This window comes from Zonotrichia leucophrys, chromosome 5, assembly GCF_028769735.1.
Source record: "Zonotrichia leucophrys gambelii isolate GWCS_2022_RI chromosome 5, RI_Zleu_2.0, whole genome shotgun sequence".
Lineage (NCBI taxonomy): Eukaryota > Metazoa > Chordata > Aves > Passeriformes > Passerellidae > Zonotrichia > Zonotrichia leucophrys.
In genome coordinates this window covers 18,360,468-18,372,835 of record NC_088175.1, presented here as the reverse complement: position 1 = coordinate 18,372,835, position 12,368 = coordinate 18,360,468, and the positions used below count along the sequence as shown (strand labels likewise).

Sequence of the window (12,368 nt, the reverse complement as noted above, 5' to 3'; positions counted from 1 at the left end):
AATCCTTGGGCTGCAGTGACACTCACCCGGGACATGCCTGCTCCCCGTGGGACACGATGGCTCCGCCACTCGCCATGCGGCTCAAGCCATGCGGGCGGCATGAGGTGCATGAGGATGCTTTGGGGCGCGGGGTGCCCGGGCGCTCCGGGGCGCAGCGGGGCAGGGCGGCCGGAGGCGGCGGGCCCTTTAAGTGCGGCGGCGGCGGCACAATGGCCATTATCACTTTAGCTTTGGAAGTGACCCCCGGCCCGCTCCGCTTTCATCTGGGCCGGGGCCGCGGGGATGGCCCGCTTCCTGGCGGGGGAGGGGAGGGCGGGGGCCGGCGAAGAGGGGAGGGGAGGGAGGGGCGGCCCGGCCCGGCTCGGCCCGGCCCGGCGCCGCACGCGGCCGCCCGCTCCCGGGGGTCACTGCGGGGCTGGCACCGGGGCGGCCGCGGCTCCGCGCCGCTTCCTGCCGCCGCCCTTAAAGGTGCGGGGCGGCCCGGGGTGCGGGCTGGGCGTGACTTGACCCGCGGAGTCAGGTGAGTGCCGAGCCGTGCTGGGCGCCGTCGGGGCCGCGGCTCCTCGCCATTCCTTCCAAAGCCGCGGGCTGTCCCGCTGTGGCGGCACCATCCCCGGGCGGGCGGGCGTCCAGTCCCCTTCTCCCCTCGGTCTCCGCTCGGCGGCTGCCCGGGCACCGGCGGCCTCTCCCCCGGCCCGGGGCTGTGTGTCCCTTTGTCTCCTGGCGAGGGGAGCGGCCGCCTCTGCTCCCACCCGGGGTGCAGGGCCGGTCCCGTCGCGGGGCAGCCGCACGGAGCCGCCCCCGCCGCCTTCGGGAGAGGTGTGAGCAGCCGCGGGTGCCGGGCTGGGGGTGTCCCTCAGGCGCCACCCGCACCGAGCGCTCAGTGCCCCCGCCCGAGGGGCGGACGAAGCCGGACTTGGCTGCAGCGCTTCGGCCTAGGTTAAGGTGGGTCTGAGGCTTTTCCCTCTCCTGGTGAGCTACGTCCCATTTATGAACTTCGGTGGATCTATGAATATTGGCAGATGGAGCAGGCATCCTGCTGCCTTTGCTGCTTGCCCCTAGAGCTCCTCCAGTGATATTTCTAGCCTAGACAGCTGCTGGAGGCTACCACTTCTGTGCTTCTGCCGTACGGTCCCGCTGGTTCAAATATCCTCCTTTCAAATGAGTGCCTGTACCACTGGGGTGGTGTGAACCGCAGCTGGGGCTGGGCAGTGAGCCGCTTTACCCAGGCGGGCTGGGGTGCATGAACAGCCCTGCTCCTCTGGGGTACATGGGGTCTTGGGCAGTTGGGGCTGAAGTCTCCTGGATTCCTGCTGGTGGGAGCATTTTTGGGACTGGCTGGGGGAACTTGCACTACTGGATGCCACCAGCCCATCAGTTTAGGTGAGGGAACGTGACCTGCAGCTGTTTCTTATCTGTTACAATGCAAAAGTGGCCAGGTTAGGTAAAACCTTTATCAGCAGCAGAGAGCTCCCTTGGTTACTTCTTGGTGCTGAGGTGGTTTGGTGAACACTTGTCTGTCGTGTTCAGCATGCTTCCCTGGGGCTGTGCAGGGAGAAGTGTTCCCTTTGCATCAGGTCCTCTGTGCTGAGAGCTGCTGGGTTTGATCTGGCCATGAACCAAGCCCCCCAGCTTTTCTGACTTCTGTTTCTGATTACTCAAGCCTCTCTCCACCTGCCCCAGGAGTTCCCTGCTGCTGATTCAGCTGTGGGTTTTGCCTTAGGATTGCTCTGGGAAGCAGGAGCTGACAGTGACATTGAGGCTGTGGATTTATTGCTGAAGAAAAGGATTAATGGCCATTAAGCTGTGCCTCCAGCTCTTCCTTAGTCCTTAAGGAGCTGAGAAATGCCTACTAGGACAGAAATACCAGGGTTGTTGCTGATGCTCTCTAGTTTATATCAACTATGTCCTCACCCTCTTCTGGGTGAAAGGCATCTGTCTTGTCTTTCTTGGCTCTTCTGGTGGGACAGTGCTCAGCAGACCTTGGCTGTTGCAAGGGGAAGTGGCTGGCTCCTAAAGCATTTGACAGACCACAGAGAGGGAGGACTTGGGCTCTCCCAGCCCTATAGTTGTCCTGAGTTGTGCCTTTGTTTCAGCTCCTCAAGTTCATGTCACTCAACATAGTCTTAGTCAAAGTTTCTACAGACTTCTAGGAAAATAACAATGCAAATCTGACCTGAAGTGACAATTCCATACCTTCTCAGACCAGGATTTTAGGACAGGTTTATCTTCCCTGCTTCACAGCTATGTGCATTCTCCTGTGTTTGTCTCTAGTAACTGATGCCCTACAGCTGTGGGAGCAGCTGTAAGAACGCTCTGGCCTCTGACATGCAGGAGATTGTGGAGAAGTTTGGAGCAGGGGAAGGGATGCAATTGGTGATTACCTGTGATCTGATTAAAGGCAAGACTTAGTGGCAGCAGCACGGAGGCTCCTTGTGATGAAGAACTCTTATGTGTGTGTGATTCTGTGGCACCTCATGTGGTTTGTTCATGGCCAGGGGCCACAGATGTGACAACACTAATAACCATATTTGCAGCAGGGCTGAAAATGGGGAGAGTTCTGGCTGGACATCGGCTTTACTGTAGAGCTGCTGCTTTTCCTGCTTCTGCTGTTCCTCATGTACCCACAGAGCTGTGAGTGCATAGTCATACCTGTGAAGTGTTGAGAGAAGGTGAGCTCCGGCTGGGCTGTGAACTGAGCAAGCTGCAAAGTGATGCTGTACATAGTAGGTGTGATATGAGAATGAAGATTAGGAGAAAATGGAGGAGATTTGGCTTCTTGAGTGAGGTGTTGTGGTCCCTGGGAGAAAACTGGCCCAAAAGGGGGAGAGTAGGCTGGCTGGGAGAGGTCTGAGCTGTCTGACTGTGAAAGGATGCTGAAGAGGGCTCACTAATGAAGCTGGAGCTAAGAGCTGTGCAGCCATCATGAATGCCCCTGGAGTGGTGGGGACACTACTGGATTCCACAAGCTGAACAAAGCTTTTGGATTCCTATGTGGAATCCAGTAGAAACACAAAGCTTTGACCCTTTGTGTTCCATGAGCTCCACGTATTCTATTCCATTCCTCTCTCTGGCATGCAGAGGGAGGTAGGACAAGACTGGGACCGGCTCAGGCAGGGAGGAGTGCTCCATAAAGAGTCTGTAGTACCCACTCAATACTTGCACTCTGTCTGTACTTTTGGGTTGCCTCTTGCCTGGTAGCTCATCCAAGAGAAGCCCTCCTTTCGTGCCTTCTCCTTTGCCGGTGGTGTGTGTCGGCTGAGCAGCAAGTGACATCTAGTGTTGGCTCAGGTACCATAGCCATGGCTTTGGCTCTGTCACTTCCATCCGAGGTTCTGTGGCAGTTTTTGGTGCCTGCAATGGGTGCAGCTGCAGTGTCCTGCTCTGAGGAAGAAGGCAAGCTCCTTGCCCCATCTTCTGTTGTGCTTGAACCGGGTGCACCCATGGCCCCGTGCAGGGTGGCTCTGTCACAGGTCCTTTCCTGCAGCGATGGCAAATGTTTTCCCTTTGTGGGAAACTTCTCTCTGGGTGCTTGTAGGGGAGTAGTAAAGTGGAAATGATGGAACCACTACAGGGAGAGGTCGGTGTCGGGGTGATGCCAGGCCAAAACCAGGTATGCCGTGGTGGAAGGTGACCTGGCTTCCCACCCCGTGGGTGCAGTCAATCCTTAGTTTCGCTTAGGCAAGTGGAGGCTGTGTGCCGTATGTGCTGCCCACAGGAGGTCACTGGTGAGCAAGCTGAGCTGTTGCACTCCTGGGTCTGCCTGCTGAGGACTGGGGCTTCCTCCTTTGTCCTTGGAATGTGCAGGGTGGCCTTTCCTCTACCTTTTTCCCCCATCCTGTCCTTTGGGCAGGAGCTGGACTTGGAGGCCAGGTCACTGCCAGTCTGGAGTGTGCAGTATTTTCATCTCCAGTGACTTCTTTATTTTTGCCATCCTTCAGGATGATCCAGAGGCACCAGCTGGTGCAGTCTGTGCTGCAGGAGCTACAGGAAGCCACTGAATGCTTTGGTCTGGAGGGCCTCACCAGTGCTGCGCTGGAGGCAGAGAGGACCTTGTCATCCTTCTCCCTGCCTGGTTATTGTGGCAGTCAGTTCCAAGAGGAGCTGGAGGTTGACCGGGTAGCCAGGAGCCTCTATCCCGAGGATGCCCCAAGTAACATGCTGCCTCTCGTTTGCAAGGGTGAGGGGAACCGCCTTTTTGAGGCTGCTAGTGTGCTGCTCTGGGGCAACCCCAGCCTCAGCCTGGAGCTGCAGGTGCGAACTGTGGTGGAGATGCTGCTGCACAAACAATACTACTTGAATGGCATGATTGATTCCAAAGTGATGCTGCAGGCTGCCCGCTACTCCCTCTGCACTGAGGAGACCCCGGAGATGACCAGCCTCCCCATGGCTATCCTGGAAGCCATCTTTGATGCTGATATCAAAGCTACCTGTTTTCCTGGCACCTTTGCCAACATGTGGCACGTCTATGCTCTTGCCTCAGTACTGCAGTGTAACATCTACTCCATCTATCCCATGAGCAACTTGAAGATCCGACCCTATTTTAACCGGCTGATCCGGCCCAGGAAGTGTGGCCCACGAACCTCCACGCTGCACATCATGTGGTCGGGGCAGCAGCTCTCCCGGCAGGTCTTCAAAGCGCAGTATTTTGTGGCTGTGGTTGGCCTGGAGGAGCTGGAACCCACAATACCTTCACCAGAGCCTCCTGTCCAGCCCATGAAGACCCTTGAGCTGCTGAACAGTGACCCCCAGCTGACCTACTCCAACCTGCGTGACCGCTACAGCATTACCAAGAGCACCTTCTACCGCTGGAAGCGCCAGTCTCGGGAGCACCGGCAGAAAGCGGCTGCCAGGTTTGCAGCTAAACACTTCCTGCAGTCCTGCTTTCAGGAGGGCAATGTCATCCCCCTCCAGCACTTCCGACAAATGTTTCCAGAAATCTCCCGATCCACATACTATGCCTGGAAGCATGAGATGCAGAGCATGGTCAATGGTGATACCTCTGCTCTGTCTGAGGCGCACAGCTTGCAGGAACTTCACAGGGTTGTCCCAAAAAAGGCTGATGTGAATGAGCCAAGAAATCCGCAGGGGAGCTTGAAATCCTCAAGTACTTCCCCAGATCCCATTCAAGCAGGAATCTTTATGCAAGGAGCCAAATCCTACCTGGAGAAATGCATTTCCATGAACACTCTGGTGCCTTACAGATGCTTCAAACGCAGCTTCCCAGGCATCTCCAGGTCCACTTACTATAACTGGCGAAGAAAAGCGATCAAGGAGAACCCCAACTTCAAACACCCCCAGTCACCCTTGGATTACCAGAAAACTCTAGCTATAGGAAAGCCATTCCTGCAGCTGAAGCCAAGCGGTGTGCCTGTTAGGAAGAGACGGAATGGAGACCGGCCAGCATCCAGGAGTCTGCTGCAGCTCCATCCTTCTCTGTGCTGGAGAAAGCAGCTGCGAGACGTGGCCAGGAGGCAGGTCCAGCAATGGCAGCTGCCGTTCTGCAAGTACCGCCTGCGCTATCCATCTCTCTCCTCCACAGCCTACTGGTTTTGGAAGGGCAGTGGCCAAACCATTTGGCAGCATCGCCTGCCCTGGAGCAGCTCCAGCCTGCCATTGAACCGTGTATCTTCCCTGGCACCTCCAAGAGCAGAGCCAGGCCTCAAACCTCAGTGCCATGTGGAAGTAGCCACCAAGCACATAGATAAGCCAGTGCCTGCCGTGCCGTGCAACACCAGCATTTCGGGCTATGCCATGTCGGAGAGAGCCAGCAGCCGGATGTTTGTGATGGATGTCATTGCCACTGCCCAGTTCAAGGCACAGGCCAAGCTGTTCCTGCAGCAGCGCTTTGAGTCGAAGACCTTCCCAACCTACAAGGAGTTCAGTGCCCGCTTCCCACTCACGGCCCGCTCCACCTATTACATGTGGAAGCGCGCCCTGCACGATGGGCTGACGTTGGTGGATGCCTGAGCTGGCCACAGCTCCTCTGCTGGTGTGCCCTTTGGCTCTCTGGTGCAGTGCCTGGGTTGGGGCCTCACTGATTTTTGTTTTGGTTTGGTTTTGTTTTGTTCCTAGTCTCTGGCTTTCTTTTTTTTTTGTGTGGTTCAATCAGGTATGGGAGCATCCTCATAGTGCCTATTGCCAGAGGCTGGAGGAGTGGAAGGAAAAGGCATTGAGTATCCCAAGGGAGAGGGGCCAGGTAATTTTCCTTTCTTTGTGCTCAGAGGATGAGCAAGGGAGGTAATACTGTGCCAGTGTCATGGGATGCTGCTGGGCCTCATGAGATGGAGGATGTGAAAGTCTCTCTGCCCCAGGCAGTTGCTTGAATGAGTAATGTGGATGTTCAGGATGAGCATGGAGGTACCTAGCATCTCATCAGTGAGCAGAGTAGCACTGGCTCAGCTGTAGGTGAGGAGAGGTTTGGGGAGTGCTCAGCTTTATGTAAGAAGCATCTTTGGGCTTTCCCAGCTAAGGAGAATAAAAGCTTCACTTGGGATGAGTGAAGCTCTTGCTTTTAGTCCCTGCCTCTGGCTGCCCTGATCTTTCCTAGATGGAGAAGAGACTGGTAGTTGAGGGGACTTGTTTGTGTCCTCACTGTAATCTGTATGCTGGGAATGCTAAGCCAGGAGTCAGTGTCTTCTGCAGGCTCTGCAGAAGCTGTCCCTGACCTTTCAGGTCTTGTAGCAATAACCTTTCACACAAACCTTTATTCTCTCAGCTGGCAGCTACCCTACTTTTCTAGGGTCTTTTTCCTGAAGTCTAGGAGAATGCAGAGAGACTGCAACTTGTGTGCCCAGTGTCCCTGCATCCCCTGTGCTGTGCTGCAAGCAACATGGATGCGTATTTCTCACTTGTAAGAAACCAAAGCAATAAAGACTCTTCCACTCCTAGTCCTGTGTGGTTTCTCACTGTCACTGCATGATTTCTGGGCAAGGCTTTTTTTCCCCCTCCCTCTCTGCTTTCTAAAACTGTTGAATGTGCCGGGAGAGACTGCACACGTCAGTGCCTGCTCCTGAGAAGGTCCTTTTCTGGTTCCTGGTGGGGAGTGTCTGCTGCTTGATGTCACCTCTCTGGAGGCCTGGCTGGAGCTGTGCTTTCCCTGGTAAGAGCCTAAGGCTTGCTTTCCAGAACAGATGCAAGGCTGGAGATAACCCAGTGTGCCCAGCCCTGTGTGACAGCAGGAGTGCACAGACAATGTCTGAGATGGTGGTGGTCGTGCCCTGAAGTGGTGGTGGTGTACTGGGAGGCTGAAACCACCAGCTTGTACCTCTGCCCTGTGAGCATCTTGAAGTGTAAGGCTGAGGTGGTCTCTGCCTGACTCCACACCCCTCATCCCCTTAGTGGGTGAGTTCTCCTGTGCTGTCTGTCAGCATGGCTGTGCAGGACTAAGCTGTAGGATGTCTAGGGCTGGCTGGTACCACTGGCTGTCACCAACTGCAGTACCTGGTCTTGCTTCCCAGAACTCAGAGCAACCTACAGATGTGTGGGGAGAGCTTCCCAAGCCCTGCATTTACAAGGTCAGCTCCTGAGGCCGGGTCAGCAGGACTGACTCTTGTCTTACTCTCAGGCCTTTGACAGGGCATTAGGAGCTTTGGTGACCGTGTTAAGAGGAGATGCCATAACACACGTGGTATGTCTGTCCTAAATCCATCCCCCTGCTCTGCCCCACCTCCTCCCAAAACTGCTCACAAATAACTTGTTTTTCCTTAAGGTGTCTGGAACCTGTCACTGGCTGCTGCAGCCCAGTCCTGTTCCTGAGTAGTCTGGCTTCACTCCCTGTGAGCCTCCTAGGCAGAGGGGCCCTGTGCTAGAAAATTCTGTTGAGCTTTCTTCTGCAGCAGCCTGGCAGGAGAAAGGGGTGCTCAGGCTTGTCCTGTGGTGGGGCAGCCATGTTGAACCTGGACCTGGGGCATGTCTAAGAAACCATTTAGCTCCTTGTCCTTGGTGATGGTGGGGTCTCACCACTGCCCATCCAGTCCAGCACATCCTCTGTGGTCCTAGAGGAGAGGTTCTGTGGCACTTGCTGTTTTGGGAAGGGAGGCACATAAGGAGCAGGGAGCTGCCAAGCAGTGCTGTGTGCTGCTGCAGAGAGCCCTGGGCTCTGTGTCAGGAAGTAATTGAAGTAATTAGCTGCCAGGGCGGACTCATCCATGAACTCCTCTAAGGGACTGAGCTGGTAATTACTGCAGAAAGATTACCTATGTCTCCAAACTGCTGGAGGCTAGAGATAGCTGCTTTCAGCAGCAGTGGTGGTTGTGGCAGCAGTTGTGAAAATGGATGGAAGACACCCCCCAGAGTGTTCTCTGCCATGCCTGAGCCAAGGGAAGCAGCAGGAAGGGTGGGTTTGCTGGTAGTGGCTGGTGCCAACATGGGCCCTATTTGGGTGGCCATGAGGCTGAGGCAGCCTGTGCCTGACAGCAGGGCTGGGGCATCCGTCAGCATGGCACAGCACAAGGGGTGGTGGTCAGGTGAGCATCAGGAGAGCCTGGGGGAGCCTTTGTGGTGTGGCCCAGTACGCTGCAGGGTGAAGGAATGGCTTCTGCTTCACACCACCCAACTCTCCCTGAACTGGGAATGCTGCATGCATCACACCTGGCCAGCTGCAGGATGAATCTCTTCTGGGTACTGGGCTCCATAACCCTTTGCAAGACAATTTTTAGAAGCCCTGATGAAGAGATCCGGGTGTAATATTTTCCATGCCCTAAGCTGGATGCCTGGGTGAGGCATGGTGGGGAGAATAATACTCATTTCCCTGCCTATGCCTTGATGGCAGCTGGCCATGTTGGATCACTGCCAGCTGGCACCACCTAGAGGGTGAGTGCTTGTTCATTATTGATGTCATTTGTGGCTGAGCACAGTTTAAATGGGGGGAAATTGTAGGAATTGATTGGTGAATGTCTTGCTGCTATCACACTGGGCTGGTGCTGGGAGGTGAGTTTGGGGCAGGCTCTGCTGCTCCACATCACAGTGCCAGGCACTGGGTGGTGAACGGTGCCCCTTTGCACCTGGGCAGTGAGCTTTAGCTCAGGTGTCACCTCAACTCCTTCACAGAGAGGTGCTTATAAATACTGACCCCAGAAAAGATGCAAAAGGTGACTGAAAAGCAGGCGCTGGGGGCTGCAAAGCACACAGGGGGCAGCCTTTAGCTTACCTGTCATTTGGGGCTCTCCTCTGCCCTGCCACTAAGGCATCTCATTTCGTCCCTGGGAGGAGTGTGGGAGGTGGGCAGTGCAGTGCAGCAGAGCCTGCCCAGGTGCTGAGTAGTTGATTGTGCCCAAGCAAAGCTTTGGGACATTTAGCTGATACATGTTAGCTCAAGCACGGCTTTGCCTCCAGATTTTGCACAGGCAGCTGGTTTGTTGGTGCAAAGAGCAATGTGTTGGTCTTAAAAGCACATCAAGGTGGCAAAAGGGTTGCATTTCACAGGATAGCTCCTGTGCTTCCCTGGGATCATCGGAGTAGAGAAGTAGCAGCAGCAGGAAGATAGAGGAGCCAGAGCCACCATTCAGAACTGCTTGCGTGCTGACAAGCATAGCAGCAATTGATTATCAAGAATATATGTGTGGGGAGGGGAAAAAAGATGAGAGGAAAAAAAGGGATCATTTTTACCAGTCCCTTGCATAATTCCCTCCATAGGTCCCGACTACAGGCAACTAGTGCTGCCAAGCCAATTCAGTTGTTCAAACAGAATCTTTTTCCTCCTGTGCCCCAGGGGTATTTGTGGGGAACCATTTGCCTCTGTCCCAGCAGGTTATGCCAGCCACTGTCACTGTTCCCTGTTCTTCTACCTCTCGCTCTGCCTCCTTTCCATTAAAATTCATCTCATGTGCTGTGGCTGAAAATGTCTTCTGGAGTCCAGCTGTGGCCCATCACTGCCCTGCCATTATGCTTCATGAATATTTTTTTACAGAACCAATTACCAGATCTGCCTTTTTCATGTTAGAGCAATGGCTCAGGCCTTTCCCTGGTTGCTGCCAGCTGAGGACCTCCCTGCCTGCTGCAGCAATTCCTGCTGGCAACACCTCATTGTGTTTCCCTGCATTTCATCCCATCTCCACCACTCCTGCCTTCAAGGTAGCCCAGTCTCTCTACTCCTCTTCTGTATTTCAGAGCCCTCCTAATTTGTCTCATTAGCAAATGACACTTTTTCCTATGCCAGCTTGCTAGTGAAAATATGGAAGATCAATTGTTGTATAGATCCTCAAGGGTCTTATCCTCCAGCCCAACTGATCTTCTAAAATATCAACAGCCCATTAATACCTGTCTTAGCTTTCTTGGACCAGCCCCCACCTGACAACTCTTGGCATGGCTCCATCCCAGCAGTTTGGCCAAGTTCCAGATGCAGTGTTCCAGCCTTTCCTCTTCTAGAAAACAAGTAACCTGATGTGTAAGGCTATTTTTGCACAGTCAACATCTGGAAAATACTGCAGTTTTGGAGAAAATAGTTTTCTTCCTAAAGTGCTTTCATACCTTTCCTTTTTCTAGCCTAATAGTGTCGAGAGTTTGGTGCCTATGCCTAGATTTTGATATACCATTTTGAGGATGGCATTTCAGCAGATACTGCACTTATATTTGCATTTCATTTCTCCTCCCCTGGCATCTTCCTTTACTGATCTCCCCATCCCTTTTCCATCACTTTGGTAGCTGTAGTGCTGGGAAAGGTAGGAGAGCTGTGGCAGGATGGACACACTCCTGCCAAACTCAGGTGCTTGAGAAGAAAGGCACTTCCATAACTGGGTGAGTCTGGGCAGGGAACCTGCCTGGATGGCTGGAAGGGCCCCTTGCCCACTGGGCTGTCCCTCAGCTCCCTGTGCCAGGAGAAGGCAGCACTCTGTCTGCACTCTGACCTCTGTGAGAAACTGGGATTGATCCTGCCTGACATTTTGATTAAACAACAAGATTTATTTAAAAATGAAGTCAGCAAATACTGCAAGTATTACAAACTGATTAAGCATTGTGTCTCAAAAGTAGACAGAGCAATTGCAGAGCAGGGGCATTTCTGCTGGGAAGCCTTCAGAGGATGGGAGCAAGTTGAGCACAGCCCTGCAGCCAGAAAAGCTCCTGAACAGAAATGGGCAGGGTGGGGGGAGAAGAGAGGCTCTTCCAACACTGTCCCCATCCCATCCTCATCCCCATCCCACTCTCTGTCATAGCTGGAGGGGCAGCTCCAGCTTCTCTGCTCAGGGGAGATCCTGCTGATTTTGGGTGAGGAGACACAGGCTCTGTCTGGCCCAGGAACTCCCAAGCTGGGTGCTTCTGACACCTGTTAGTCTTGAGTCTCCAAATCTTCTGAAGTACCATCAATGAGAATATTTAAATTGCATCTTCAGCATACACCTGCTAAAGGGGATTTGTGGTTCTTCTGCAAAGACCTTCTTTGCTTCTGAGATCCATCCCAGACATCAACAGGAGCAAAACCAGGGTCGGCTCAGACGAGCAGCACACCTGCAGACCTGGTCCCCAAGTGTCCCTGTGCCTGGACACCAGCAGGACATGGAATGGAGCAGTGGAGAGGGGGCTGTATTGGGTACAGCCCCTTGGCACCACAAGGGATAGATGGGCAGAGGAGGCTGGTGCCAACACCCTCCTGTGTCACCCTCACTGACCAAGCTCCTCCAGAGGCATCACAGCAAGCCCTGTCACTCACCAGTGACTATGGAGACCATGCCTTGTCCTCAGCAAGGTGTCCCCTCCTGGTGCTCTGTCTCCTCCTCACAGCACTTGTCCTCTTGTCCCATGGGGACAGCTTGACCCCAGCAGTGTGTTCTGGCACGTGTGGCTGCCAGAGTCTGTGCAAGAGTGAGCTGGTGCCTGTGTGTGTGGTGAGAGCAGAGCTAATGAAGCTCCTGATTTCCCAGCAGCTGATGCCTGCCTGAGCAATAGCTCTTAATTGGCTTCTCTCTGCAAAAATCCTCTCTCACCAGCCCCAGGAGAGATGGCATTGCCACAGGCTGTGCCTCTCCGTGTTCTCTCCACTGCAGGCTGTTTTTGGGGAGCAAAGAGGAAAAGATAAACTAGTGAAGAGATGCACTGCTACATAATTTTTAAAGGTTTTTTTTTTTTTTTTGACAGAAATAAAAATTTGCCCTGTCTCAGATAATTAGCTATTTCCTTACTGGATTACTGTGAAGGGAAAACACTCACTATGCTATTAAGTGAGCCAAAGCACTCACTCTGCTTTTATTTCCCCAAGTCTCTTTCCTCCCCATCCTCCAGATGAGAGACGGGGGTGAAATAAAGGCATTTCTGCTCCACCAGCATGGCTGCAGTCCCACCCCCCGATGGGTGCTGGTGGAAGAGCAGGTGGTGGCTGTGTCCTCCCAGGGAGTGAGGGTGCTGGGAGTGCAGCAGGAAGGACACCCCGTATC

The 12,368-nt window shown here is 54.0% G+C and overlaps 1 protein-coding gene across 2 annotated transcripts; it reads left to right on the top strand.

Annotated features, from left to right (window-relative positions):
- Nucleotides 1–391: 391 nt before the first annotated feature.
- VRTN (vertebrae development associated) lies at nt 392–7,933 on the top strand. 2 transcript variants are annotated; one of them, XM_064714118.1, is made up of 2 exons: nt 392–520; nt 3,942–7,933. In XM_064714118.1, exon 2 carries the CDS (start codon nt 3,943–3,945, stop codon nt 5,968–5,970), a length of 2,028 nt encoding a protein of 675 aa, XP_064570188.1. In that variant the 5' UTR covers nt 392–520; nt 3,942; the 3' UTR covers nt 5,971–7,933. The 2 variants fall into 2 exon arrangements, with proteins under 2 accessions (XP_064570188.1, XP_064570189.1); XM_064714119.1 differs by lacking the exon at nt 392–520 and adding an exon at nt 580–945.
- The last annotated feature ends 4,435 nt before the right edge of the window (nt 7,934–12,368 follow it).

Bases quoted from the DNA above. Each gene is read 5' to 3' on its own strand.
- VRTN (XM_064714118.1), top strand. From the start codon at position 3,943: ATGATCCAGAGGCACCAGCTGGTGCAGTCTGTGCTGCAGGAGCTACAG.